General features: G+C 56.1%; 1 protein-coding gene across 1 annotated transcript; it reads left to right on the top strand.

Moving 5' to 3' along the window:
• Positions 1-1,981: 1,981 nt before the first annotated feature.
• Clptm1 (CLPTM1 regulator of GABA type A receptor forward trafficking) lies at positions 1,982-25,902 on the top strand. The gene is made up of 14 exons (XM_042700412.1): positions 1,982-2,075; positions 9,640-9,752; positions 12,571-12,694; positions 13,471-13,629; positions 14,732-14,849; positions 20,685-20,770; positions 21,290-21,410; positions 21,712-21,956; positions 22,168-22,261; positions 23,622-23,812; positions 24,084-24,179; positions 24,451-24,586; positions 24,941-25,108; positions 25,207-25,902. The coding sequence occupies exons 1-14, from the start codon at positions 2,001-2,003 to the stop codon at positions 25,470-25,472; spliced, it is 1,992 nt and encodes a 663-aa protein (XP_042556346.1). The 5' UTR covers positions 1,982-2,000; the 3' UTR covers positions 25,473-25,902.
• Positions 25,903-27,520: the final 1,618 nt, after the last annotated feature.

Genomic DNA, 27,520 nt, shown 5'->3' with positions numbered 1-27,520 from the left:
GCCAGGGAACCTGGATCCCTGCAGGACCTTCTCCAAAGCCTTTGGTCTAGCTGACTGTCACTGTAGGAGGCTTAAGAGAGAATTTGGAGTACTTTGTAAATAGAGCTGAAAGCAGAGGAGCTCAAGGTGAAGCTAGAGGATATTTATTTTCCCAGCACCTTGCATGCCTGGACTTTCTGTCTTCTTTTATTTAAATCCTCAAATATATTTTTGTTGTCATTTTTGGTGCTGAGGATGGAATCCAGAGCCTTGCGCAAGCCAGGAGACAAATGCTCTATGATTGCCTGAGCTACATCGGCTGAAGTATATTTTGTTTACCAGCTGTTATTTCTGATACAGGGTCCAGGCTGGCCTAGAACTCATAGTCCTCCTGCCTCAGTCTCTCTAGTACTGAGATTACAGGTGTGTAGCAGTGCTTAACAAATTGTCTCTTATTTTGTGTGTGTGTGTCAGGGGGGAAGGATGCTGGTCCTGGTCCTTGAACTCAGGGCCTGGGCATGGTCAAAGATAGCACTCTACCATTTGAGCCACAGCACCATTTCTGGCATTTTAGCATTTGATGAACTGGAGATAAAAGTCTCATGAACTGTTCTTCCCCGGGCTGGTTTTGAACCTCGATCCTCAGATCTCAGCCCCCTGAGTAGCTGGGATGATGGGCGTGAGCCACTGTGGCCGAGTTTGACTGTTTTTGTGGCAGGAGGTGGGGAGGAGCGCCGGGCACTATTATGATCCCTAATTTATGGGGGGGAGGAGGAGGCAGAAACTCCAGAGGCTGTGGCCTCACGGTCACTCAGGCGGGTGTGAATGCAGGTGAGACCCCCCCTCCCCCGCTCACCCCTCCATCCCTCTCTCCCTGGCATCCTCGCAGGAATCCTGGCGTGCAGCCATGGGAAGATACATAGTAGCTAATGAAAACTTAATGCAATTCATGTAAGGAGCGGACGGGGTCCAGGACTTTGAGGTAAGCTTGGGAGTCCAAAAAGAAGGGGAAGAAGGGGGGGGGGAGGAGTCAGGAACGCGCATGCGCATTAATCCAGGGTACCCACTAGCTGACAAGGGTCTGACAAGGTCCCGTCCCAAGGTAGGGGCCCCGTGGCAAGCTTCAAAGAGTTACTTTGTGCCGGGCGCCGGTGGCTCCCGCCCGTCATCCTAGCTACTCTGGAGGCTGAGATCTGAGGATCGCGGTTCAAAGCCAGCCCGGGCAGGAAAGTTTCTGAGACTCGATTTCCAATTAACCACCAGAAAACCAGAAGTGGCGCTGTGGCTCAAGTGGTAGAGCGCTTAGCCTTGAGCTGAAGAGCTGAGGGACAGCGCCCAGGCCCAGAGTTCAGGCCCCAGGACCCACAAAGAAAAGTCAGTTTGTGACTAGGTGCGTTGGGAGGGAGGGAGGGAGGGAGGGAGGGAGGGAGGGAGAGCGAGAGAGCCAGAGAGACACAGACACACAGAGACTACAAACCAGCACGGTCTGCCTGCGCACGCGCAGACTGCAAACCAGCACGGTCTGTCCGCGCACGCGCAGACGGCGCCGGCGAGGTTCGAGGCGCGCGGGAAGGGCGTGGCCTGGACGGGGCGGGTGGGCGGAGCGACGGTGGCTGGGAAGGCTCAAGAGTCATGGAAACGGACCTCAAACAAGAACAAAGACACTCGAAGAACCGGCGGGCCAACAACCCCGGCTCCCTGCGGGTAGAGACCCACGCGAAAAGGCGGCTTCGTTTTCCTGGGGAGCAATTTAGTGAGGAGAGAGCCTCCCCCCCTCCCCCATGGCGCGGAAAGTGACGGGATTTCGCAGTACGCGTTTTCTTCTACCGACGCGCTACGGTGGCCGGGCGGGGGCCAGCGCCGCCGGAAGTGGCCTTTCCGGAAGGCGTGGCTAAGCCTCTTTATTTTCTCTCTCTCTCTCTCTCCGGCCGGATATAGGCCGTGAAATCTCGCGCGATCGCGCTGGCGCGGTCGGGGACGGGGCGGGACTGGCGGCGGGGGCGGGGACCCGGAGCGGGAAGATGGCGGCGGCGCAGGAGGCGGACGGGGCCGGCAGCGCCGTGGTGGCAGCCGGGGGAGGCTCCGGCTCCGGTCAGGTACGGAGGCCGAGAGGGGACTGAGGGGGGTTCTTCCTCACCCGGGGGGGGGGAACCTCGCGTGGGGCGTGTCCCGGTCCCCGTTTTCTCGTCGTCCGGTGCATTGTGTCTGCGGGGGAGCCCTTGCCCGGGCACGGGAGGACGAGGACCTTGACTGGTGGGGCCCGGACGCGGCCGTGGGGGTCCGGGGAGGCCCGGACAGTGGCGGAAACGGGGCTCTGTTGAGCTCTCGGGGTCGCGGACGCTCGCGCCTGGTGGCCTCAGGCCCTTTGCTCGAGCCGGGGCGCCTGGCGCGGAGGGGACGTCGACCCCGTCCGTCCCTCGGTGTCCGGGGTTCCGGACTCTGCGATGCTCGGCGCCCCCCCCCCAGACCATTGGGTTGAGTGGCTTGGCGCCTCGCTGGGGTGGGGTGGGGTGGGGTGTCGCTCTGGGCCCCTGCGATGAGAGGCCGGGGCCCAGCGGGGAGTTCTGGTTATTGGGAGTAGCGGGGGGTGGGGAAGGGGATGAAATCAGATGAACCCCCCCCCCCCCCACAGACCCATTTTACAGACTGGCAGCCGAGTCCAAGCCACCCCCAGGCGCTTGCAGAAGAAGGTCTCGCTGAGTTTGGCATCCATTTCATGTGGAAGCTGACACCCTTGGGTGGTCTGCACCGGAAGAGGGGGGGGTGATAGGAATTTCTAGCCTAAAGTGGTCCTGGTACTGATGACTTCTGACCCGCTCTCCCCCCCCCCCCCCCAGCCTCTCTCCAAGAGCATGCCGACTGAGGTACCCAGACACCATGCAGGCATCTGGGGAATTGATGGGGTGACAGCAAGGTGCTGTGGGACCTGCCCACTGAGCTGTCACTGACATGTGGGAGTCTGCTCCAGGGAGGGGAATGCGGGCTGGGGAAGAGGAGCATGAAGTGACTCTGTGTGAGTGTGTGTGTGACCTTGGGTAAATTTCTTCCTGGGGTTCTCCCTCCACAGGGGGGGGGGGAGGAGAGGGGGGAGGCAGGAGGCGAGTGAACAGAAGAGTGCATAGGAGAGCCAACCCTGTGATGAATGGGCCCCTAAGATGGCTTCAGTCACAGCACGTCCTAGCCGGAAAGGAGAGTGGGATAAGGAGACATCCTCGTAAACGGATCTTGGAATACTGGAGTTGTAAGAAAAGTCTGGATGCAGGGATTCTGGGAACCTAAAGGAGGGGCATATGGAATCATCTTTGAAGGGCAGGAAGGTGGAAATTGTGTGTGAGGAACCCCAGGGCAAGTGACCTGGGTGGTCTGGGCTGTAGAAATGTTGGTTAATGTTGTTTTGTTATGAACTCACCTTGTAGGCCTTGTCATCAGGGGCTTTGCATTCTCTCTGAAGGGAAATCTTTTCCTTCTGTGAGTTTCTGTTGATTATATGGTGGGAGAGAGCAGGTAGGGTTTGGATTGGCTTGATAGGCCTCACATATCCCATCATCCCTTGTCCCAGCTCTGTGCTTGAAACCTTTCCTTGCTCATCCTTTGGCCTTCAGGATAAAGTACAAGTTTTTTGTTTTTTTTTTTTTCCCTCAAGCAGATCAAGGTCTTGCATGAGCTGACTCGTGTCTAGAGAGGATTTGTCAAGCTGGACACTATTGACATTTTGAACTGGCTGGTTCTTTGTTGGGGAGCTGTCCTGTGCACCCTAGGATGTCTAGTAGCACCCCTGGTCTCTATACATTACAAGTGAGCATACACAGCCCTTCTCCAGAAGTTGCCAAGTGTGCCCTGCCGGGCACAATCACCCTGAACAAGAAATAGTGGAGTAAAGTAGGCTCAGCCACTCTGAGCTTGCCTCTTTTGTTTTGTTTTGTTTTTCTGCCAGTCCTGAGGCTTAAATTCTGCGGCCTGGCTCTACCCCTGAGCTTCTTTTTGCCCAAGGCTAGAGCTCTACCACTTGAGCCACAACACTACTTCCAGCTTTTTTCTGAGTAGTTTATAGGAGATTAGAGTCTCTCAGACTTTCCTGCCCCAGAAAACTGTGATCCTCAGGTCTCAGCTTCCTGAGTAGCTAGGATTACGGGCATGAGCCACTGGCACCTGGCCTCTCCCTTTTTTAGTTTCTTTGTTGGTGGTAAAATTGGGCTTTGAACTCAGTGAGCCATGCCTCCAGCACTTTGCTTTTTCTTTTCTTTTTTTTTTTTTAAGTTTTGTGCTGATCTTGGGTCTCCAACCAGCCTGGGCTCTGTCCCTGAGCTTTTGTGCTCAAGACTAGCGCTTTACCAGTTGAGCCACAGCTCCATTTCTGGCCTTTGGGGTGTTTAATTAGAGATAAGAGTCTCAAGGACTTTTCTGCCTAAGCTAGCTTTGAACTGCGATCCTCAGATGTTAGCCTCCTGGGTAGCTAAGATTATACATTTGAGCCACTAGCACCCAGCAAGCCCCTGGTTTTGATGTTCTGAGAGGGTATTGACTCTGTTCAGGTTTCCTTGAGTTTTCTATGTAGTCCAGGCTGGCCTCAACCTCTCCATCCTCCCATTGCAGACTCCTGAGTGCTGGTATTGCAGGTGTGCACCACCATGTCTGATTACATGTCCTAAGGGAAAGGGCGGGCCCACAGTGTTGCATCTTCATTGCAGTATAACGTAGGATGCTGGCCTTTCTTCCGTTGTTGCCTATGTGGGGTGGTGTATGTCATTGGGCTCTGTGGTAAAGACCATGGTCCACCGACCTCAGTGGAGTCTCCACAGGTCCCTCGGGCCTCTCCTCCTCAGGACCTGAGTCTTGGCGCTCCTGTTCCTGCTGGATCCACAGCTCCCTGACTTGGGCTACTGAGGCCTGGGACCACTGTGGCAATGGCTGCCACATGGCTGCACCTGCTCACTACACATCAGTTTGAATCCTGGGGTGAAGGCCCCACAGGCCCAGCCACTGTCCATCTCTCCCCTTCATTTTCTTTTGCAGTCACTGTCTGTACTACAAGTTTTCAAGTTTTGTTTCTTCCCAAAGTGTCGCGCGCGCGTGCGCGCGCGTGTGTGTGTATTTGTGTTTAGTGGTCCTTGGGGTTGAACTCAGGAGCCTGGACATGCTGCAATCTCTCTATAACCACCATTAGCCCTTGGTCATTCCTCACTCATCCCTGAGCTAGGTTGGAGCCAGGGCCTCCTGTGTGCTAGGCAAGTGCTCTACATGTTGGTTTGGGGTGCCTCAGCCTGGATGCTGTCCCTGACCTTTTGTTCTCAAGGCTAGTGCTCTACCACTTGAGCACCACTTCAAGCTTTTTGGTGGTTTATTGGACATAAGAGTCTCATGGACTTTCCTTACCCTGCTGTCTTTGAACCATGCTCCTCAGATCTCAGCCTTCTGAGTAGCTAGGATTAGAGACGTGAGCCACAAGTACCTTTGTATATTGTTTTTGAGATGGTCTGCTACCCACACTGGCCACCTTGAACTTTCAGTCCTATCTTCATATTACAAGTAGGGTCACCATGCTTGGTTCAAAGACTTTCTTTTTTCTTTCTTTCTTTCTTTCTTTTTTTTTTCTTGGGGGGGGGGGTCCAGTCGTGGGGCCTGAACTCTGGGCCTGGGCGCTATCCCTCAGCTCTTCAGCTCAAGGCTAGCACTCTACCACTTGAGCCACAGCACCACTTCCGGCTTTTTTCTTTTTGCTTATGTGGTACTGAGGAATCGAACCCAGGGCCTCATGCATGCAAGGCAAGCGCTCTACCACTGAGCCACCTTCCCAGCCCCGTTCTAAGACTTTCTTACAACATGCAAATCTTTTTTGTGTCTGGGCAAAAGATTGCGAGACCTGCTGTTCCCTTCTGTGGCTGAGCAGTTTTCTTTGGGCACTGGTTTATTTGCCATTCACTTCAGGATTTTGGCTGGTTGTAGCTTTTGTTCACTACTGTGAACATTTGTGCGGGAGCTTTATTATGGATCTGTTTTGCTGTGAAGGACTGGCTTGCTGGTTTGTATGGTAAGTGGAGTTTAACTTGGGAAGAAGTAACTGCTGCTGGATGCTGGTGGCTCATCCCTGTGATTCTAGCTACTGATGAGGCTGAGATCTGAGGATTGTGGTTCAAAGCCTGCCTGGGCAAGAAAGTCCATGAGACTTCTTTTTGGCAGCTGTGAGGCTTGAACTCAGGGCTTGGGCCCTATCACTGAGCTCTTTTGCTTAAGGCTAGCATTCTACCAATTTTCTTTTTTGTCAGTTGTGGTGCCTGAACTCTGGGCCTGGGCGCTGTCCCTCAGCTCTTCAACTCAAGGCTAGTGCTATAGTAATTGAGCCACAGTTCCACTTCTGGTTTTTTCTGCTTATGTGGTACTGAGGAATCAAACCCAGGACCTCATGCATGTGAGGCAAGCACTCTACCACTGAGCCATCTTCCCAGCCCTCTACCAAATTAATTAATTTTTTTTAATTTTTAATTTTTTGTCAGTCATGGAGCTTGAACTCTCAGCCTGGGAGCTGTCCCTGAGCTCTTCAGCTCAAGGCCAGCACTCTACCACTTGAGCCACAGAACGACTTCCAGTTTTGGGGGGTTAATTGGAGATAAGAGTATCAATGGCGCCGGGCGCTGGTGGCTCACGCCTGTAATCCTAGCTACTCAGGAGGCTGAGATCTGAGGATCGCGGTTCAAAGCCAGCCCGGGCAGGAGAGACCGTGAGACTCCTATCTCCAATAAACCACCAGAAAACCGGAAGTGGCGCTGTAGCTCAAGTGGTAGAGCGCTCGCCTTGAGCTGAAGAGCTGAGGGACAGCGCCCAGGCCCAGAGTTCAAGCCCCACGACCGACAAAAAAAAAAAAAAAGAGTATCAATGGATTTTTCTGCCTGGCTGTCTTTGAACTTCGATTCTCAGATCTCAGCCTCCTGAGTAGCTAGGATGAGATGACAGGCATGAGCCACTAGCGCCCAGCGTGCTCTACCAATTTTGAGCCACAGTGCCACTTCCAATTTTCTAGTGGTTCATTGGAGATAAGAGTCTTCTGGCCGGGTGTTGGTGGCTCACTCCTGTAATCCTAGCTATTAAGGAGGCTGAGGTCTGAGGGTCACGGTTCAAAGCCAGCCCGGGCAGGAAAGTCCGTGAGACTCTTACCTTTAGTTAACCACCAGAAAACGGGGAGTGGCGCTGTGGCTCAAGTGGTAGAGTGCTTGCCTTGAGCTGAAGAGCACAGGGAAAGCACCCAGGCCCAGAGTTCAAGCCCCACAACCAACAACAACAAAAAAGTCTTCTGGACTTTCCTGCCTGGGCTGGCTTTGAACCACAATCCTCAGATCTCAGTCTCTCCTGTGTAGCTAGGATTACAGGTGTGAACCACCAGCACCTGGGCTCCTTAAGACTCTTATCGCTAATGAACTAGCAGAAAACTAGAAGTGGAGCTGTGTCTCAAAGTGGTAGTGCACTACCCTTGAGCAAAAGAGCTCAGAGACAGTGCCTAGGCCCTGAATTCAAGGCCCACAACTGACCAAAAAACAAAGAAGTAACTACCATGTTTTCCAAAACACCTGACATTCCCCCTTCCCCCTCCCTCTTTTTGTTTTTGGTGTGGAAGCTGTCCCTGACCTCCTGCTCAAGGCTAGTACCACTTTGAGCCACAGCTCAGTGGTTAATTGGAGAGAAGAGTCTCATGGACTTTCCTGCTCGGGCTGGCTTTGAACCGTGATCCTCAGATCTCAGCCTCCTTAGTAGCTAAGGTGATAGATGTGAGCCACCAGTGCCCAGCTTTATTTTTTTTAATCATAGGATCTTGCTATGTTGTGGGCCATAGTGCCTGGCTCTGTTACCCCCCCCCCCTTTTTTTTTTTTTTTTTTTGCATAGCCCAGGCTGGCCTGGAACTTCAGGTCTTCCTGACTGAACCACCTGAGTTCTGAGACTACAGGTGTGCATCACTGAGCCCAGCTACATTGCTCTATTTTTTCAAATGGACTTTCCTGCCCAGGCTGACTTCAAACCACAGTCCTCAGATGTCAGCATCCTGAGTAGCTAGGATTTCAGGTGTAGGCTAACATTGCCTGGCTCGTTGCTCTTTTTTGTGTGTGTGTGCTAGTCCCTGAGCTGCTTTTTCTCAAGGCTAGCACTCTACCACTTGAGCCACAGTTTCACTTCTAGCCTTCTCTGAGTAGTCTCACAGACTTTCCTGCTTGGGCTTGTTGCGAACCATGATCCTTAGATCTCAAGACTTCTGACTAGCTGGGATGACAGATGTAAGCCACAAGCCTGGCTTCATTTCTCATCTTTTTTTTTTTTTTTCTTCTGTTGATCATGGGACTTGAACGCTTTCACTCAGCTCTTCAGCTCAAGGCTAGCAGCGCTCTACCGCTTGAGCCACGTGCTCACTTCCAGCTTTTTCTGCTTATGTGGTTCTGAGGGATTGAACCCAGGGCCTCATGCATGCAAGGCAAGCACTCTACCACTGAGCCACCTTCCCAGCCCCATTTCTCTTCTTTTAATGACCCTGTTTTCTTTTTTCTTTTCTTTTTGGTCCGGTCGTGGGGCTTGAACTCTGGGCCTGGGCACTGTCACTCAGCTCTTCAGCTCAAGGCTAGCACTCTACCTCTTGAGCCAGAGCGCCACTTCCGGCTTTTTTCTTTTTTTGCTTATGTGGTGCTGAGGAATCGAACCCAGGGCCTCAGGCCTGCAAGGCAAGCGCTCTACCACTGAGCCACCTTCCCAGCCCATGACCCTGTTTTCTGCTGTGCAGCTTTGCTTCGCTCTAGACTCCGAGCTGGGGCCTGGAGCCCAGCAGGTGTGCAGGAAAGCGGGTTTTGGATGTGTGAAGGACAGGTTTCTGGTGCACGTGGTTCTAATGTTTTCCTCACCTGGGCCAAGTTGCTGTGCCACCAGGGCTTGTGGGCACAGGACTGGTGTGGTCTGATTCACCTGGTCCCTCGCTGTCCTCCATGGCTGTGTGTTTCAGAAAGCAGGACAGAGCTCTCTGGTGGTGGGGTGGGATGATGGCTAGGCTCAGCAGGGCAGCAGGATGGTGGCCTGCCGTCCTGGGCAGAGCCTCGGGAGCAGCGAGGTGCTATGTGCTGTGGACTCCAGAGGAAGCCCCCCCTCTCCTCCCACACCTGGCCTCTCCAAGCTGCATGTACTAGGCTGTGAATGGAGCTGGTATGGCCTAGGTGTGGGTGTGGCAGAGCATGGGCACCGCCCACTGTGTTGCTCTGCCCCTCTCCCTTGTGTCTGTCCCACCTACTGGACTAGCAGCCTCTGTGGGCCCTGGCCAGGGACCCTTTGGTTGTCCCTGGTTGCCACCTCTGCTAGGCCCCAGCCCTGGGGAGCAGTGGCTGAGTGTGCACAGCCCATCAGCGAGCTGTGATTCACATTCCATGCTGGCCAGGGGCTGCTCAGGCTCTTGCCTCTGGCCTGCCAGTTCTCGGTCTGTCCAGAAGGGCGGTGCAGGACTGGGTGGGTGCTCCATGTTCCCAGCAGAGGTGCAGTAGCTGCTTTTCCCTGAGGGAAGACGTAAGCACCCAGCTTCCTCCTTGTCAGCTGCTGATCTTGCTCTGTATGGGCCCTGCCTGGCAGGCCCTTGGGGGTGCCTAGGGCAGCTCCCAGGTCCCCTTGCCCTCCTCACCCTGTCCTTGCCCCCCCCCCCCCAGGTGACCAGCAATGGCAGCATTGGGAGGGACCCGCCGGCGGAGACCCAGCCCCAGAATCCCCCACCACAGCCAGCGCCCAATGCCTGGCAGGTTATCAAAGGCGTGCTGTTCAGGTGAGTGGGTCCCCTGGCCTTGAGGAAATGGGGGCAAACGGGGCGGGGGGGCACCTGCTCGCTTGTTCTATGACAAATTAATCTCTGGCTTGTGTGTGTGTGTCAGTCCTGGACCTGAACTCTGGGCCTGGGCACTGTTGCTCAGCTCTTCAGCTCAAGGCTAGCACTCTACCACTTGAGCCACAGCGCCACTTCCAGCTTCTTCTGCTTATATGGTGCTGAGGAATGGAACCCAGGGTCTCATGCATACAAGACAAGCACTCTACCACTGAGCCACCTTCCCAGCCCCGTAGCCTCAAATTCTTGATCCTCCTGCCTCAGCTTCCTTCCTCTAGGATTATAGACACGTACTACTACAACATGGAACTTAATTAAATGTGATTGTGTGGTGCTGGAGAAAAGTCCTTACACCCTGTCCCCTGGTCCCCAGCTTCTAGCACCCGCTGTTCACGCTCCCTGTGACTCCCAACCACTGCAAGGTAGCGTTCCCGAATTTACCTAGAAAATGTAGCTCCCCCTCACGTTCAGGTGTGGGTTGCACACTCTGTCCCTGGGCCTCCAAGTGTCGTGCAGGAGCCCCAGAGCACAGCTCCCCGCTGTGTTCAGCCCCAGAAGCTGCGTGTCTTCTTTCCCTGTGTGCCCCAAGCTTCTCAGCTGTGGAGCCCGCAGGCCACAGAATGCTGGGGTCACACTTTGCTTTTAGCATCTCCAAGCAGCTCTGCCTGCCCACCTTTGACCTCTTGTTGCTCCTCACAGTCTTCTTTTTCTTTTTTTTTTTGGTGGGTCGTGGGGCTTGAACTCTGGGCCTGGGTGCTGACCCTGTGCTCTTCAGCTCAAGGCGAGTGCTCTACCACTTGAGCCACAGCGTCACTTCCAGTTTTCTGAGTGATTTATTGGAGATAAGAGTCTCACGGACTTTCTTGATTTTCTTGCCCCGGGCTGGCTTTGAACTTGCGATCCTCAGATCTTAGCCTTCTGAGAAGCTAGGATTACAAGTGTGAGCCACCTGCACCCACCAGGCTCTGACAGTCTTCTTTAGCCTTATAGCTGGGGAATCTCTGTCCTATCAGAGCCCTGCCTTACCTCGCCTTATAGGCCCCGGCCACCAAGTGGGTGTGAGGTGGGTACTCACTGCCCATGGCTCTAGAGGTCTTGTCTGTTGGAGATGATCTCCCTGCATGGCCCTCGAACTTGCTATATAGCTCAAGTTGGCTCAGAACTCCTGATGCTCCTGCTTCAGCCTCCTTTGTGCTGGGATGTCAGTTATGCACTACCAGGTGCAGCAGCGTGTGAAGGAGGGTTTGTGTCTTTGTTGGCTCAAAGAAGTCAAAACCTACCAGACACTGATTGCTGAATGCCTATCATCCTAGCTATGGAGGAGGCTGTGATCTGAGGATTGTGGTTTGAAGCCAGCCCAGGCAGGAAAGCCCATAAGACTCTTATCTCCAGTTAACCAGCAAAAGGCCAGAAGTGGAGATGTGGCTTAAGTAGTAGAGTGCCAGCCTTGAGTGTAAAGCTCAGGGGTAGTGCTCAGGCTTGAGTTCAAGCCTCACAACTGGCACAAAGAGAAAAAAAAAAAAAAGGAAAAGAAATTGGAAAGACTTAAAGGAGGGTGTGCCTCCTTCAGGCACGCAGGAAGCGAGTGTCCCTGGGCCCTCTGTGTGGTTCCCCAAGCAAGGACAGGCAGGGCCCCCTTCTCCAGAGGACTGGCCTGTGGGGGTCCTGGAGGGCCCCGGTCAGGGACGTTGCTACAAGCACAGCGCCACCTGTGGGCGCCCCGCTCTCACCTCTCCCTTGGAGTTTTTACTAAATTGGGAGGTGCTGAGCTCTAGGCACCGCTGGCTCCAGCCCTTTGCCAGCCACCCTCATTAGGGACACGTTGGGGAAGCAGCAGATGGCTCAGCTGGCCATGGCCCTTGAGACCCCGGACCCCAGGGCTTCAACAGGCCGAGGCATGTCCCCAAGCCTCATTCTGCCTCAACCAATTCAGGCACAGGCAGGAGCCCCTGCCCACCTGGGCATTCACTCCTGGTACTTTTCCATTCCAGAGCATTTTTGTTTTTATTTCTGTTCTGCAGTGCTAGGGGAGCCATGCCCAGGCCCTGGGGTGAGATGAGAACCGTGGTTAACACGGGTAAAGCACGTGCTACTCATGCCCCTTCCGGCAGCGATGTCCCATGTGTGTGCAAGGGGACATTTCCTGCTGACAGACAACTGGGGGAAGGGGACACTGCCAGCAAAAGCAGGAACAGCATGAATTTGAGGCCAGCCTGGGCTCTGTAGTGAACTCGGGGCCCTGAGTTCAAAGCCCAGTGGCAGACAAAAAGCACTAAACCCAGAAGCTCAAACCTAGCCCTTGGTGACTTACTGCTGTCCTCCCAACAGCTTAGCTTCAGCTGAGCTTGGAAGGTTTGTTTTTGCTTTTCTTTTTTGTTTTTGCCCATCCTAGGGCTAGAACTTGATCTGGGCACTGTCACTGAGCTGCTTTTTGCTCTCTACCACTACTTGAGCCACAACACCACTTTCAGCTTTTTGGCGTAGTTTATTGAAGACTAGTTTCACGGACTTTCCTGCCCAGGCTGGCTTTGAACTGCAATCCTCAGATCTCAGCCTCCTGAGTAGCTAGGCTGACAGGTGTGAGCTATCGGCGCCCGGCTTGAAATTAACCAGCATCAGCTCTGCCCTGAGGACCCTGGAAAAGAGGGCTCAAGCTGGGACCTGCATGCGGCTCCGTGATATCAGGGTCTCTCCTGGACACCCCATGTCAGGCCTGGGGAGAGGAAGGGGAGGCCTGACCGCTTCGCTCTTTCCTTCTCAGGATCTTCATCATCTGGGCCATTAGCAGCTGGTTCCGCCGAGGGCCGGCCCCTCAGGACCACGCGGGCCCCGGAGGAGCCCCACGTGTCGCCAGCCGCAACCTGTTCCCCAAAGACACTTTAATGGTACTGCAGTGGGGAGGCGAGGGGAGGGCGGTGAGGGTGGTCAGGACAGCGTCCAGCTTGGGATCAATGAGGAGCCCCAATTGTCATAGCTTATGATGTGACTGCTGCAGGGACGCCAGCAGGAAATGGGCACTTCGGGGGGGGGGGGGGGTGAGGAGGGTGCAAAAGCTTTGCCTTGTTGTTTAAAAACGGTTACAACGGGGTCCAGGGGTGCTTGCTTGCAAAGCATGCTGGGTCTTTGCAGGTAGGGTGTCCCAGCCTTGGCTGCACCCAGCAATGGAGGCCAGGTCAGGGCACCTTGCTCCATTCCCCCTGCATTCTGCCTGGCGGGCAGCTCTACTCTAGGTGTTTTTTGAGAGAAGGATGGTGGTGTTCTGAGGCTTGAACTCAGGGCTTCATGCTCGAGCCACGTCTCTAATCCTGATGGGCTTGGTTTTGTTTATGCTGGTATTGGGACTTAAATTCTGAGCATTCAGATTCGTCTCGGGCTGGTCTCAGCTGCGATCCCCTACCTCAGCCTCCTGAGTAGTTAGGATGACAGGCGTGAGCCATGGCGCCTGACTCTGAAGGTATTTTTTTTTTCTCAGTGCTTTTTTTTTGGGGGGGGGGGGTGAATCCCAGGGTCACATGCTAGGCAGGCATTGTGCCCTTGAGCCCCACCCTGTCCCTTCTTTGCTCTTTGATGGCAAGGCCAATAGTGGGCGAGAGTAGAGGAAGGCCAGGGACCTCTTCTGGGCAGCCCTGAGCCCCCACCTCCACCCCCCCCACCCCCCCAGAACCTGCACGTGTACATCTCGGAGCACGAGCACTTTACGGACTTCAATGCCACATCGGCGCTGTTCTGGGAGCAGCACGACCTGGTGTACGGCGACTGGACCAGCGGCGAAAATGCGGACGGCTGCTACGAGCACTTTGCTGAGCTGGACATCCCACAGGTGGGATGGGTGCCCCCCTCGGGCCACCAGCTCAGAAACCCCGGGGAGCCCCCTGTTCGTCACCCAGGATGCTCCTTTGCGTTGCTTGTGTGCTGCCAGTGGGCTGACCACAAGGAAGCCAATGGGAGGGTGGGGGGCGTGGCCTCCTTTCCCAAGGTCTAAGGCCTCACACTCAGTTCTCTGACTGCGGACCTGCTAGCTTCAGCTTTAATCCCTGCCTCCCCCAGGAAGCCCTCCACCTGTGGCTTGCCTGAGTGTCATCTCCCTGCCCTCACAGTTGTCAGGGGTCCCCAGCATGGCTCCGTCCACACTGGAACCCCAGTTTTCGGTGACAGTCTTGTCCCCAAAAGAGCTTGACGCTGGGCTGCATGTTCCCCACTGCTGCTCAGCTGGGGCCTGGAAGAAATCAGTTGACAGGGGAGAGGGGCATTTTCTGGGAGCTCCCCTGGGTTAAGCCCCCATCTCTTGTCCTTAGCCTGTTGGGAATGAGGCCACCACTTCCTTCTGTCTTTGTGGTCGTAGAGAGCACAGTTGGGGGGGGGGTTAAATCAGGCCAGGCCACAGCTGGAGCTGCTCCCTGGAACTGGGAGGCACTCCTTTCAAGCTGGGGGTCTGTGTGGATGTCACAGGCAGGGTCTAGGCCTTGCAGCGCCACTGGCAGTGGCAGATCACACCAGGAGGGGTTGGGTTCTCCTGTGCCTTCCACACATGCCCAGGGCAGCTTGGCACCTCCCTGTCCCCTCCATGTCCGTGAGCGTGGCACTCCTGGAGGCAGGCCGAGCTGATGAGCTGCCTGGGACGGCTGGAGTGTGAGGTAGCCTAGGAGAGAGCCCAGTGCATCAGCAGCAAAATGGGGGTCCCACCTAACCCACCCCCTTGCCAGATGACACATGCGTTCTGTGACCTTAGCTCACTTGGATGGGTGAGGCTGCCCTGAGAGCCCAGAGCATCTGCTGAACAACGGGGGACCGCGGGGACCACACTTGGGGCTCTGGATGGCCCTGGCCACAGTGGGGCAGTCTTGAAGCCTGCCCAATCCCACCCCCTACCCCCCACGGCCTGCCCCAGGCTGCCTCCCACCCACTGTCACCTGTCCCCACAGAGTGTCCAGCAGAATGGCTCCATCTACATCCACGTCTACTTCACCAAGAGCGGCTTCCACCCAGACCCCCGGCAAAAGGCCCTGTACCGCCGGCTTGCCACAGTCCACATGTCTCGGAGTAAGTCATTCTCATGGGGGCCTGGGCCAGAGGGGTGGACAGGTTGGAGCTGGGATGGTTAGAGGGACGCCACATTGGAACTGGGCCTTCACCACCGCGTCTGCTTGAGTGTCTCGTAAATCTTGTGTTTCATGTGAGGGCTGACAGTGCAAAGACCCTGCCAGGTCAGCAAAGCCCATGTGTTGGCTCCTGAATTTCCTAACCCACAGGAATTTCTATGAGTTGAACTCTTGAGTGTTTAGGCCATGTGTGGTGTTCATGTCTGTAATCCTAGCTATTCAACAAGTAGAGATTGGGAGGACAAGCTTCCAGACCAACCCAAATAAAAACCTAGTGAGAGCTGGGCGCTGGTGGCTCACACCTGTAATCCTTGCTACTCAGGAGGCTGAGATCTGAGGATCGCGGTTCAGAGCCAGCCCAGGCAGGAAAGACTGTGAGACTCCTATCTCCAATAAACCACCAGAAAACTGGAAGTGGCGCTGTAGCTCAAGTGGTAAAGTGCTCGCCTTGAGCTGAAGAGCTGAGGGACAGCGCCCAGGCCTAGAGTTCAAGCCCCACGACCGACCAAAAAAAAAAAAAAACCTACTGAGATCCCATCTCAGCTAACTGGCTGCACATCGTAGCATATGTCTGTGGTCCCTGTTATACTTAAGGTTGAAGAGACTTGTAAGCTGAAGCCATAACCAGGCAAAAACTCAAGACCCTACCTGAGGGCTGGGAAGGTGGCTTAGTGGTAGAGTGCTTGTCTAGCATACATGAAGCCCTGAGTTTGATTACTCAGTACCACATACACAGAAAAAGCCAGAAGTGGCACTGTAACTCAAATGATAGAGTACTAGCCTTGAGCAAAAGAAGCTCAGGGACAGTGCCCAAGTCCTGAGTTCAAGACCCCAGGACTGGTTTAAAAACAAAAAAACACCCTACCTGATAAATAATAGCACAAAAGTAGAAAAGGCTTAAGTCAGTGGTAAAGCACAAGACCTTGAGTTAAAACCCTATACTGGTTTTTAAAAAATTCAAACAAAGCCAGGCGCCGGTGGCTCACATCTGTAATCCTAGCCACTCAGGAGACTGAGATTTGAGGATCACGGTTCAAAGCCAGCCCGGGCAGGAAACTCCATGAGACTCTTACCTCCAATAAACCACTAGAAAGCTAGAAGTGGTGCTGTGGCTCAAGCGGTAGAGTGCTTGCCTTGAGCTGAAGAGCACATGGACAGCACCCAAGCCCAGAGATTGACTCCCCCAAAAAAAAAAAAAAATTCAAACAAGTCAGGCACTGGTGGCTCACACCTGTGATCCTAGCCACTCAGGAGGCTGAGATCTGAGGATCACGGTTCAAAGCCCACTTGGGCAGGAAAGGCCATGAAGCTTTTTTTTTTTTGGTCCGGTCGTGGGGCCTGAACTCTGGGCCTGAGCGCTGTCCCTCAGCTCTTCAGCTCAAGGCTAGCGCTCTACCACCTGAGCTACAGCACCACTTCCGGTTTTTTCTTTTTGGCTTATGTGGTGCTGAGGAATCGAACCCAGGGCCTTGAGCATGCAAGGCAAGCGCTCTACCACTGAGCCACCTTCCCAGCCTGCCATGAAACTCTTTATCTCCAATAAGCCACCAGAAAACCAGAAATGGCACTGTTGCTTAAGTGGTAGAGCACTAGCCTTGAGCTGAAGAGCTGAGGGACAGCACTGAGTCCCAGAGTTCAAGCCCCATGACCAGCAAACAAAAAATTCAAACAATGTTTAAATGTTTTATTTATTGAGTGTCTCACTGTGTAGGCCAGGCTGACCTAGAACTCAAGATCCTCTTGCTTTTAGCCTCACGAGTTTTAGGATTTCAGGTATTCACTATACCTGGCTTTTTTCTTTTTTTTCTTTCTGGGTTGGTAGTAGGGCTTGAACTCAGGGCCTGGGGGCTATCACTGAGCTTTTTTGCTCACTACCACTTTGAGCCACAGTTCCACTTCTGATTTTCTGGTAGTTAGAGATAAGAGTTTTACATATTTTCCTGTACAGGCAGGCTTTGAACCACCACCCTCAGATCTCAGCCTCCTGGGTAGCTGGGATTATAGACGTGAGCCACTGCGCGCCCTTCTTTGTTCTTTTTTTCCTCTCTGGTATGGAAGGATGAATGAACCCATGGTTTGTGTCTCTTCTCCCCCCCCAGGCTACACTTGAAGTCTCCTCAGTGTTTTTTGTAGAAGTTTTGGGGCTGGTACTGGCAGGGCCTCAAGTGCTCACTAGCCTTTCTTGCTCATAGCTGGCACTTCCACTTGAGATGTACTTCTGTTCAGCTTTTTTTGCTGGTTAATGGGAAATAAGAGTCTTATGGCAGGGTTGGGAAGGTGGCTTAGTGGTAGAGTGCTTGCATGAGGCCCTGGGTTTGATTCCTCAGCACCACATATACAGAAAAAGCCGGAAGTGGCACTGTGGCTCAAGTGGTAGAGCGCTAGCCTTGAGCTGGAGCTGAGGGACAGCGCCCAGGCCCGGAATTCAAGCCCCACAACTAACAAAAAAGAAAAAAAAGGGGTGGGGGGGCCAAAAGAGTCTTACGGGGCTGGGAATGTGTGGCTTAGTGGTAGAGTGCTTGCCTTGGATACATGAAGCCCTGGATTTGATTCCTCAGGAACACATACACTGAAAAAGCCAGAAATGACACTGTGGCTCAAGTAGTAGAATACTAGTCTTGAGCAAAAGAAGCTCAGGGACAGTGCCTAGGCCCTGAGTTCAAGCCCCAGGACTGGCAAAAAAAAGTCTCATGGACTTTGATGTCCAAGCTGGCTTTGAACTGTGATCCTCAGATCTCAGCCTCCTGAATGGCTGGGATAGCAGGTGTGAGCTGATACCCAGCAAGTGGTATTTGGCTCTTGAGTGCTTTTGCATATATGGCTGTTGGGCATGTCTGACCCACACAGTGAATCAGATTACTTTCTTTTCCCACCCAACTTCCCAGTTTTCATAAGGTTAATTGTCATCTCTGTACTTGCCTGGCCTTTTGTGACATTTCCTTGAGTTCCTCTGGGTGACAGGTGGCAGTGTGGTCTGTAAGAAGGTTGGGCCTGTGAACCTGGAAAGGTCACAGCCTCGAAGTGGGGCCCTAGGCGCAGCAGGGGGGTAGCGAGAGTGATCAGATGCAACCCCTCCCTGCAGGCGGTCGGTAGACGGTGAGGACCCTGCTGGGAGACAGTCCAGGGGCCTCTGTGGGCAGCGCCATCCTAGGCAGTGTGCAGCGACGGCTGTGGGGTGCTCTGAGCTCAGCTGTGCTTCCATTCCACATGGTTCCAGACACCGGTGAATGTGCTTCCTTCCCTTCCCCCTTCCCCTTTCCTTTTTGGGCTCAGGATTCAGAGTTGTGTGTGTGTCCCACTCCATCATGCTTCTACTTGCACCAGCCACGATTTTAGTAGGGCTGGAGGTCGGGCTTGGTGATAGAACACTGCCTAGTGAGTACAAGGTCCTGAGTTTAATCCCCAGTGCTGTCTGAATGAGTGAATTAAATTTAAAAAAAAAAAGTGAGTAGCCAGTCACCAGTAGCTCACACCTGTAATCCTAGCTACTTAGGAGGCTGAGATCTGAGGATTGCAGTTCAAAGCCAGCCCAGGCGGGAAGTGAGACTCTTTTTTGTGGGGGGAGGCCGGTTGTGGGGCCTGAACTCTGGGCCTGGGTGCTGTCCCTCAGCTCTTCAGCTCAAGGCTAGCGCTCTACCACTTGAGCCACAGCGCCACTGCTGGCTTTTTTCTTTTTGCTTATGTAGTGTTGAGGAATCGAACCCAGGGCCTCAGGCATGCAAGGCAAGCGTTCTACCACTGAGCCACCTTCCCAGGCCCGCCCACCCCACCCCCCACCGTGAGACTCTTATCTCCAGGAAACCACTAGAAAACTGGAAGTGGTGCTATGGCTCAAGTGGTAGAGCGCTTGCCTTGAGCTGAAGAGCTGAGGGACAACTCCCAGGCCCAGAGTTCAAGACCCACAACAGACCCAAAAAAAAAAAAAAAGAGTAAATAAGTAAGAAAATGGGGGGCTGGGAAAGTGGCTCAGTGGTAGAGTGCTTGCCTTGCATGCATGAGGCCCTGGGTTTGATTCCTCAGCACCACATAATCAAAAAAGAAAGCCAGAAGTGGCGCTGTGGCTCAGGTGGTAGAGTGCTAGCCTTGAGCTGAAGAGCTGAGGGACAGTGCCCAGGCCCAGAGTTCAGGCCCCACGACCAGACCCCCTAAAAAAAAAAAAAAAAAGAAAATGGGGCTGTGGCCTACAAGGGAGCCAGACCCATCTCAGTCCCACCCCCCACCCCCCCCTACATGAGTCAGGACCCCTCTTCCTCTCCTGAGCCTCCGCAGAACAGGTCTCTGGTGTTGATTCTCAAAGGGTGCTGGTTGCAAACAAGCTCATAGTAAGAGAAACAGTGGAGTCTGATGCTCGTGGTTCACGCCTGTAATCCTGTACTCAAGAGGCTGAGATCTGAGGATCCCAGTTCAAAGCCAGCTGGGGTAGGAAAGGCTGAGGCTCTTTTTTTTTTTTGGGGGGGGGGGTCCGGTCGTGGGGCCTGAACTCTGGGCCTGGGCGCTGTCCCTCAGCTCTTCAGCTCAAGGCTAGCACTCTACCACTTGAGCCACAGCGCCACTTCCGGCTTTTTTCTTTTTGCTTATGTGGTGCTGAGGAATCGAACCCAGGGCCTCGTGCATGTGTGGCAAGAGCTCTACCACTGAGCCACCTTCCCAGCCCCAGGCTGAGGCTCTTATCTCCAGTTAGCAACCAGAAAACTACAAGTGGCTCAAAGTGATAGAGCACTAGCCTTGAGTGGAAGAGCCCAGGGACAGCATCCAGGCCCTGAGTTCGAGCCCCACAGCTGATCAGAAGAAAGAAAAAGTAACAGCAGGGTGGGGTTGGCAGCAGGCGCAGGGCAGTGATGTTACCACTGTCCTTTAGCTTGTGGGAGACCCCTTAGGACTTGAGCCTCACTCCTGGCTAGCTCTCTATCCCCCATCTCCTGTGCATGGCCAGGCAGTTTTCCTCCCAGCATCACAGACTGGGAGAAGCGCAGGGGCCGGGGCTGTGGGCAGCCCGGCCTTTCCCAGAGGAAGTGAGCTGCATTTGTGGTTGGGGGTTTTCTCATGGTGGTGGTAGCTCTAGGCCCCATCCAGAACCCCACCGTGGTCTTGTGTTGGATGGGCTGTGTGTGAACCTGTGCTCGCATTGCTCAATGCTAATGATAGGCTCCCTCCTGCCACTGGCCAAGGAGACCACGCCTGAGTAGCCAGTGCCCAGGGCCGGGGTGGCAGGACTTACAGCTGGCGAGCAGGAGGGCTTGCAGCATGTGGCAGAAGGGGCAGCTGACTGGGGACCTGCAGGCAGGTGGCAGTGGCAGGGGATGTGTGAAGGGGGTCAGGGTTGCCTGACTGGAGGCCCAGGGTGAGCGGATGAGAGGGAGGGAGGGGATGTGTGGGACATGGGGAGTAGAAGATGTTCGCATAAAAAGAATTGTTTGAGCTACGTGCAGCAGTGTACACCTGTAATTCCAGCATTCAGGAGGCTGAAGCTGGGAGATCATGAGTTCCAGACCAGTCTGGAACTGTATTGCCAGATCTCAAAAAAAACCCCAAAAACAAAAACAAGTGGGTAGTGGGAGGCCAGTAAGGAGGTGAGCGCAGTCATCAGGGGAGACCGGAGTTGGGAGGGGTGGTGCCCTCCTTTGGGCTGTTGAGATGGGCTTACTTGTTGTGGCTGGCTGGGTGGTGGCGGCATCCAGCAGAGACAGGGAATGGGTGGCCAAGGGTTGGGGTCGGGGAGGAGGCCAGGGGACCTGCTGGTGGCCTTACCCCATCCCTGCCCTTGCCCCTTCCTCAGTGATCAACAAATACAAGCGCCGGAGGTTCCAGAAGACCAAGAACCTGCTCACAGGAGAGACTGAGGCTGACCCGGAAATGATCAAGGTGAGCTGCTGTGGGATGCAGGGATCCTGGGCTGGCAGGCACAGGTGCCATGGAGCCCTGAATGGGCCTGGTCAAGTGAGGTAGTGATGGGAAAGGTCAGGCCAGGCTCTGGGATCAGCCAGCCCTGAGATGTGGGTCTTACCCCATCCCATTGAAAGATGTCCCCTAGCAGGAAGTGGTGGGGCGGGCCCATGCCCAGGGAGCCAGCCCATTGGAGGCCCAGGGAAGGCTTCCAAGCATGGGCTGCTTTCCTGGTGGGCATCACGGAGACTGGAGGCCCCTTCCTTCTTGGGTGTCCCCATGTAGGGCACCAACCCTACCCTGTCCTCCCTGGTCCTCCCCCTCCTGCTCTGTGTGGAGAGGAGAGCCCTGGCTGGTGGAGTGAAGACACATTGGGCCAACCAGGTGCTGGACTCAGGGCCGAGCCCTACCCGTGGTGTCCTGAGCGCCATCAGGAGTGCGCAATACCCAAGGGTATATCTGCCCCTGAGGCCCAACGTCTGCCCTGTCTCCCCACAGAGGGCCGAGGACTATGGGCCCGTGGAAGTCATCTCCCATTGGCACCCCAACATCACCATCAACATCGTGGATGACCACACGCCCTGGGTGAAGGGCAATGTGCCCCCACCGCTGGACCAGTGTAAGCCCAGCCCTGTGCAGCTTCTGGGACCCCGTCTCCCCCTGCGAGGCCTTGTGAGGTCTCCACCTTCCTGCGCCCCTACCCTGTCCCACTCCCTCTGTTCTTGGATGGGTCCTTTGTCCCTGTTGGTGTGCAGGCAGGGGTCACTGAGCTCCGGGTCACTGGCATTCTCTGAGGAGGCCAAGCCACTGTGGCCTCCTGCAGTCCCCTGGGCCCCTGTACTGAGCTCCGGCCCTTCTGCGGGCGGTGACCCAGCCCAGTGCCCGGTGGGCTGACCGCTGCCCCGCCTGCTGTCCTGCAGACGTGAAGTTCGACGCAGTAAGTGGCGATTACTACCCCATCATCTACTTCAACGACTACTGGAACCTGCAGAAGGACTACTACCCCATCAACGAGAGCCTGGCCAGCCTGCCACTGCGCGTGTCCTTCTGCCCACTCTCACTGTGGCGCTGGCAGCTCTATGCTGCGCAGAGCACCAAGTCGCCCTGGAACTTCCTGGGTGACGAGCTGTACGAGCAGTCTGATGAGGAGCAGGATTCAGTGAAGGTGGGCGCTGCCTGACACCGTGTGAACTTGGTGCCTCCACCGCCCTTCTGTGCGCACACACACCCCAGGCTGCCCCGTCCCTGTCCCGTGTGTACACATGCACACACACATGCACGCTCTCTGCACACGTCTCCTTTCTGTCCTGTCCGCCTCCCCATCGTGGGGGAGAGGGGGTCTGAGCTGGCTGACCGTGCTTGTGCCCCTCCTCCAGGTTGCCCTCCTGGAGACCAACCCCTACCTGCTGGCGCTCACCATCATCGTGTCCATCGTGCACAGCGTCTTCGAGTTCCTGGCCTTCAAGAATGGTAAGTTTGGGACCTTGGGGATGGGGAGAGGCCTCACGGCCTCCCCAACATGCCCACCCCCTAGTGGGGTCTTGGCTTTATTCTCTGGAGGCCTGGTGAGCGGGGCGGGTGGGGACAGTGGTTCCCAACTTCTCAACCCCACACTGCCCGGCACCGGGTGCGGAGGTGAGAAGGGCTGGGCCCACAGCTGGGGCCGAGGCCAGGGTGGCACCACCAGGAAACTGGGCCGGGGAACTCCAGGGCCAGGAGCAGGGAAGCCCCGGAGTGGTTCCTGCACCCCGCCTGGCAGGCTGCCTGTTGGGGAGGCCCCTGCAGGCCAGCTCTGTCCTCTGAAGGGCCCACCATGCTGGGGGTGAGTGGCCCAGGCCAGGGACTGCGCAGGGCCCTCAGCGGGTGCCTGCAAAACTCAGCTACAGCCTGAGGAGCTGGAGGCAGAGGTCAGGGAGGGAGGCCGTGTGCCTTGCAGGAGCCCCCAGCCAGGCATCGTCCTGTAGGGGCAGGGTCCCAAGCATCACCGAGCACGCGCATGCGAACCAAGGGGTCACGAAAGCCCTCTGCAGCCAGGTCTCTGTTCTGATGAAAGCGAGGCCTCAGGAGCCATTTGGCCAGGGTCACACCCTCCACCTCCCCAGGCGCCATCTCAGTCCTTTCTTTTTTTTTTTTTTTTTTTTTTGTCGGCCGTGGGGCTTGAACTCTGGGCCTGGGCGCTGTCCCTCAGCTACAGCGCCACTTCCGGTTTTCTGGTGGTTTATTGGAGATAGGAGTCTCACGGTCTCTCCTGCCCGGGCTGGCTTTGAACCGCGATCCTCAGATCTCAGCCTCCTGAGTAGCTAGGATTACAAGCGTGAGCCACCAGCGCCCAGCTCATCTCAGTCCTTTCTTTCTCAACAGGACTAGGGATGCATCAAGTGGGGGTTGGAGGTGGGGGATGGGATGCCAAGCGCTGGGATTAGAGGGCGGCCGTGTGTCAACTGCCTAGCTTTGCCTCTGGAGGCCAGGCCCTGTGTGTGGGCCTCCTGGTAGTCCCGGCCCAGTGGCCGCCAGTGCATCAGACGGCTGTGGCCTTGGGTCTGTTGCCCAGGCTTTCTGAGTGGTAGTCAGAGCATAGGGCTCATCCCATGGAGGTCCGAGGGTTAGTTTCCTCCGTGTCAGGAGTGGCAGGGGTAGGGAGGGCATGCTGTGGCACAGACCCAGTGTGTCTGGGCTATGCCAGCCCAGGCCACAGGGCCATGGAGGCCGCTTCTGTGGTAGGCACTGGCTGTGGACTGCCAAGCTCATCCCTAGATGTGGGTGCTGGGTGTCCCAGTCCCGCGTGGGGACTGCAGGGGTCCTGCCTGGCTAACATCCGACCCCTCTGCAGACATCCAGTTCTGGAACAGCCGGCAATCCCTGGAGGGGCTGTCGGTGCGCTCCGTCTTCTTCGGCGTGTTCCAGTCCTTCGTGGTTCTCCTCTACATCCTGGACAACGAGACCAACTTCGTGGTCCAGGTCAGCGTCTTTATCGGGGTCCTCATCGACCTCTGGAAGATCACCAAGGTCATGGACGTGCGGGTGAGTGTGCTCTGGGGGGCTGGGGAGGTGGGGAAGGGTCGTCTGGCCAGCTGCACCCCTGGGGTTTCCCGACGCCGGCCTCGCCCCAAGCCCTAGGGGATTTCACACCAGGGGATTTTTTGGGTCACACATAGGGCAGGGAACTGGGAAGAGCAGGCAGGCGCAGGGCGGGGCTGGCACAGGGGAAGGGGGTTGTTCAGGCAGGGTCTCGTGTCCCCTCTACCCCCTGCAACCCCCTACCCGCCAGCTGACCTCCAGATCCCTTTCACAGCTGGACCGGGAGCACCGGTTGGCGGGCATCTTCCCCTGCCCGACCTTTAAGGACAAGTCCACCTACATCGAGTCCTCCACCAAAGTGTACGATGACGTGAGTGTCTGCATGCCCCCCGACCCACTCCCCCGCACCCCCGGCACCCCGCTGGGCCCTCTGCCTGCCAGCACCCAGGCTTCCCCTCTAGGGCCCATGTCACACCCTCTGTCCCCTCCCTGCCATGTCTACCTCCTGGCCAAGTCCAGAGTTCCCAGGGCCACCGGGAAATTCCCCTACCCTGGCGTACCAGGTGTGGCGGGTGAAGGTGGGGAGCAGAGTGCCGGGCAGGCCTGTGGAGCTGGTCCCAGCCTGCCCCGCGGCCCCGCAGATGGCGTTCCGGTACCTGTCATGGATCCTCTTCCCGCTGCTGGGCTGCTACGCCGTCTACAGCCTGCTGTACCTGGAGCACAAGGGCTGGTACTCGTGGGTGCTCAGCATGCTCTACGGCTTCCTGCTGACCTTCGGTGCGCCCTGCAGCCGCGGGGACCAGGGGAGCCAGGAGGGGCGCCTGGCCCCGACGGGGGTCAGGAAGGGCTTGCAGGAGGAGCAGGGCACGTTCCTGTCCCCAGAGGAGCAGTGTACCTGCAGGGGAGCCAGCAAACACAGCCAGGTGGTCAGAGCAAGGGAGGAGGGCAGTGAGGGGCCACGCGTGGGGTGTGTGAGAGGGGTTGGGCGGCATCTCCTAAGAGGACCTTTCAGCTGAGGCTCAGCTTCAGAGGGCAGAGCACATGCAAAGGCCCTGAGGTAGGCAGGGTATGGGTGGGTGGAGGGAAGCTCAGGGCTCAGGGATTCCTCCCTTGTGTCTTCCATCATGGCAGGCTTCATCACCATGACACCCCAGCTCTTCATCAACTACAAGCTCAAGTCTGTGGCCCATTTGCCATGGCGCATGCTCACCTATAAAGCCCTCAACACCTTCATTGATGACCTGTTTGCCTTCGTCATCAAGATGCCCGTCATGTACCGGATTGGCTGCCTGCGGGACGGTGAGACCCCCCCGCATCCCGGGTGGGAAGACGGGTGGACTTGGGCCCCAGTGGGCAAGGGGCTTGCACGCTCACACGTGCGTGCGTGCCTCCCGCAGACGTGGTCTTCTTCATCTACCTCTACCAACGGTGGATCTACCGCGTCGACCCCACCCGCGTGAACGAGTTTGGCATGAGTGGAGAGGACGTAGCCCAGGCCTCCACAGCAGCAGGTGCCCTCACCCCTGTCCCCAGCACGGCCACCACTGCCAGTGCCAGGGAGGAGGCCACAGCCCTGCCGGCCAAGCCCACTCCAGGGGCCGGCTCTGCCAGCGAGCCCCAGGACACCCCTCCAAAGCCAGCAGAGGACAAGAAAAAGGATTAGCCGCTCCGTCCTCGTCCTCTGCAGCTCCTGGTGACACCGCCCGCCTCCCGGCCCCTCGCCTCTCCTCCCTACCGCCCTCTCCCTGGACAGATCAGGCCGGGCCAGTGGGAGGCCCCTCAGGCCAGGGCCCAGCACGCGAGGTGGGGCCGGGGAGGCCAGGGTTTGGCTGTGTGCGGAGGCGCCGTCTGTCTGTCTGTCTGTCCTGTGTGTGTCCAGCCGTCGCCCTGCCAGCCCAGTACCATCTGAAATCATGGGGAAGCTGACAGGCGCTGCCGAGGGGGGGCCGTCGGGGGAGGGGCCGGGCCGGCTGTGGGCCACCTGCGGTCATCCATCGTCTTGTCCCTCGTCCCCACCACCCCTCCTCCCAGACCGCCGCCCTTTAACAGTCTGGATTTAATAAATTCATATGGGTGTTTAACTTAAAACTTGACCTCTGCGCTCCTCCTCCTTCCTGCCGCCTGCATAGCAGTTTGGGGGCCGGGTGCAGGGACCGCAGGCTCTCCTGGCCCTGGAGAAAGGACTGGTGGGGACCCCGTGTAGGGTCACATGGCCCGCTCGAGCCTCCTGGCCTGGCATTAGGCTTGGGCAGAGCCGCACATGCACACTACTGCAGTGGGCTCCGCCCAGGCCTAGGATGCCCAAGACTCAGTGGGCCCTGCTGCCTTCCCACATGAATCCCCAGAGCCAGGGGACTTCCTGCACTTGGCAGAGGGGAGAGGGGACACCCCGAGGGAAGAGACCCTGAGCTAGGACCACGCCAGGGGCTTCCAGCCTCCTCCCGCCATCCTCCCCCACCGTGTACAGCCGGAGGCCCTTGAGGGATGGTGGTCTCCCACGACCCCATTCTGCGCCAGCCTTTCCCAAGGCCCTTGGTGCCCCACAATTGCTCGAGTCTTCCATCAGGGCAGTCTCCTCCCTTCTGGGGAGCCCAGCCCAACTTTGTCCATGGCTCTCCCTATCTATAAAGCATAAGCTTAGCCCTCCTAAACTTGGGGTACCTCAGAAGTGCCCAAGCTCCTAAGGGATGGGAAGCTAGAAGCTTCTTTTTTTGTTTTTGTTTTTGTTTTGGTCGGTCATGGGGCTTGAACTCTGGGCCTGAGCACTGTTCCTCAGCTCTTCAGCCCAAGGCGAGCGCTCTACCACTTGAGCTACAGCGCCAATTCTGGTTTTTTGATGGTTTATTGGAGATAAGAGTTTTGTGGCCTTTCCTGCACAGTCTGGCTTTGAACCACGGTCCTCAGATCTCAGCCTCCTGAGTAGCTAGGATTACAGACGTGAGCCACCAGCGCCCGGCAAGGCTTCTTTTTGTTGTTGTTGTTTGTGGGGCTTGAACTCTGGGCCTGGGCGCTGTCCCTCAGCTCTTCAGCTCAAGGTGAGTGCTCTACCACTTGGGCCACCCCGAGGGAAGAGACCCTGTTTTCTGGTGGTTTATTGGAGATAAGAGTCTCGGACTTTTCTGCCCCAGGCTGGCTTTGAACCACTCCATCCTCAGATCTCATCCACCTGAGTAGCTAGGATGACAGGCGTGAGCCAGTGAGCCACCAGTGCCGTGCGTGGAGGCTTCTTTAACTCCTACAACTTGCTGTCTCACCTCTGTGCTAGCCATGCTGTTCCTTTCTGGACCATGCTGAGTGCACATGCTCAGCTCCTCCCACCTGAGGTCCCTCCCCCATGCCCCATGCCCTCCCTGACCCCCTTAGTCCTCTGTGCACTTGCTCATGACAATGCTGCCCATTCTGGGTTCTCACTGCCACTAACGGTCCTAGGCCTGTCTTGTTGGCTACCTTGTCCCCAGTACCTGTAAAGCATGTTTACAAAGTGCTTACAACGGCTGACATCAGTGGTGTGGCCCTCTGTAGATAGCCTGCACTTGTGCACCTGCAGACTGACTGACATGCAGTCAACAAAGACTGTCTAGGTAGGGGGAAGCACTACATGTGGTTCAGTATGTTGAACTTCATGTGACTCAATGTCCCCCTCACCCTACAGGCCTGGAACTCTGGCTTTTATTTATTTGTTTTTGTCGGTTGTGGGGCTTGAACTCAGCC

Source organism: Dipodomys spectabilis, unplaced genomic scaffold, assembly GCF_019054845.1.
Source record: "Dipodomys spectabilis isolate Male_0828 unplaced genomic scaffold, ASM1905484v1 ptg000266l, whole genome shotgun sequence".
NCBI lineage: Eukaryota > Metazoa > Chordata > Mammalia > Rodentia > Heteromyidae > Dipodomys > Dipodomys spectabilis.
Note: the sequence above shows the minus strand (reverse complement) of the source record. Positions and strands in the feature narration are given on the sequence as shown.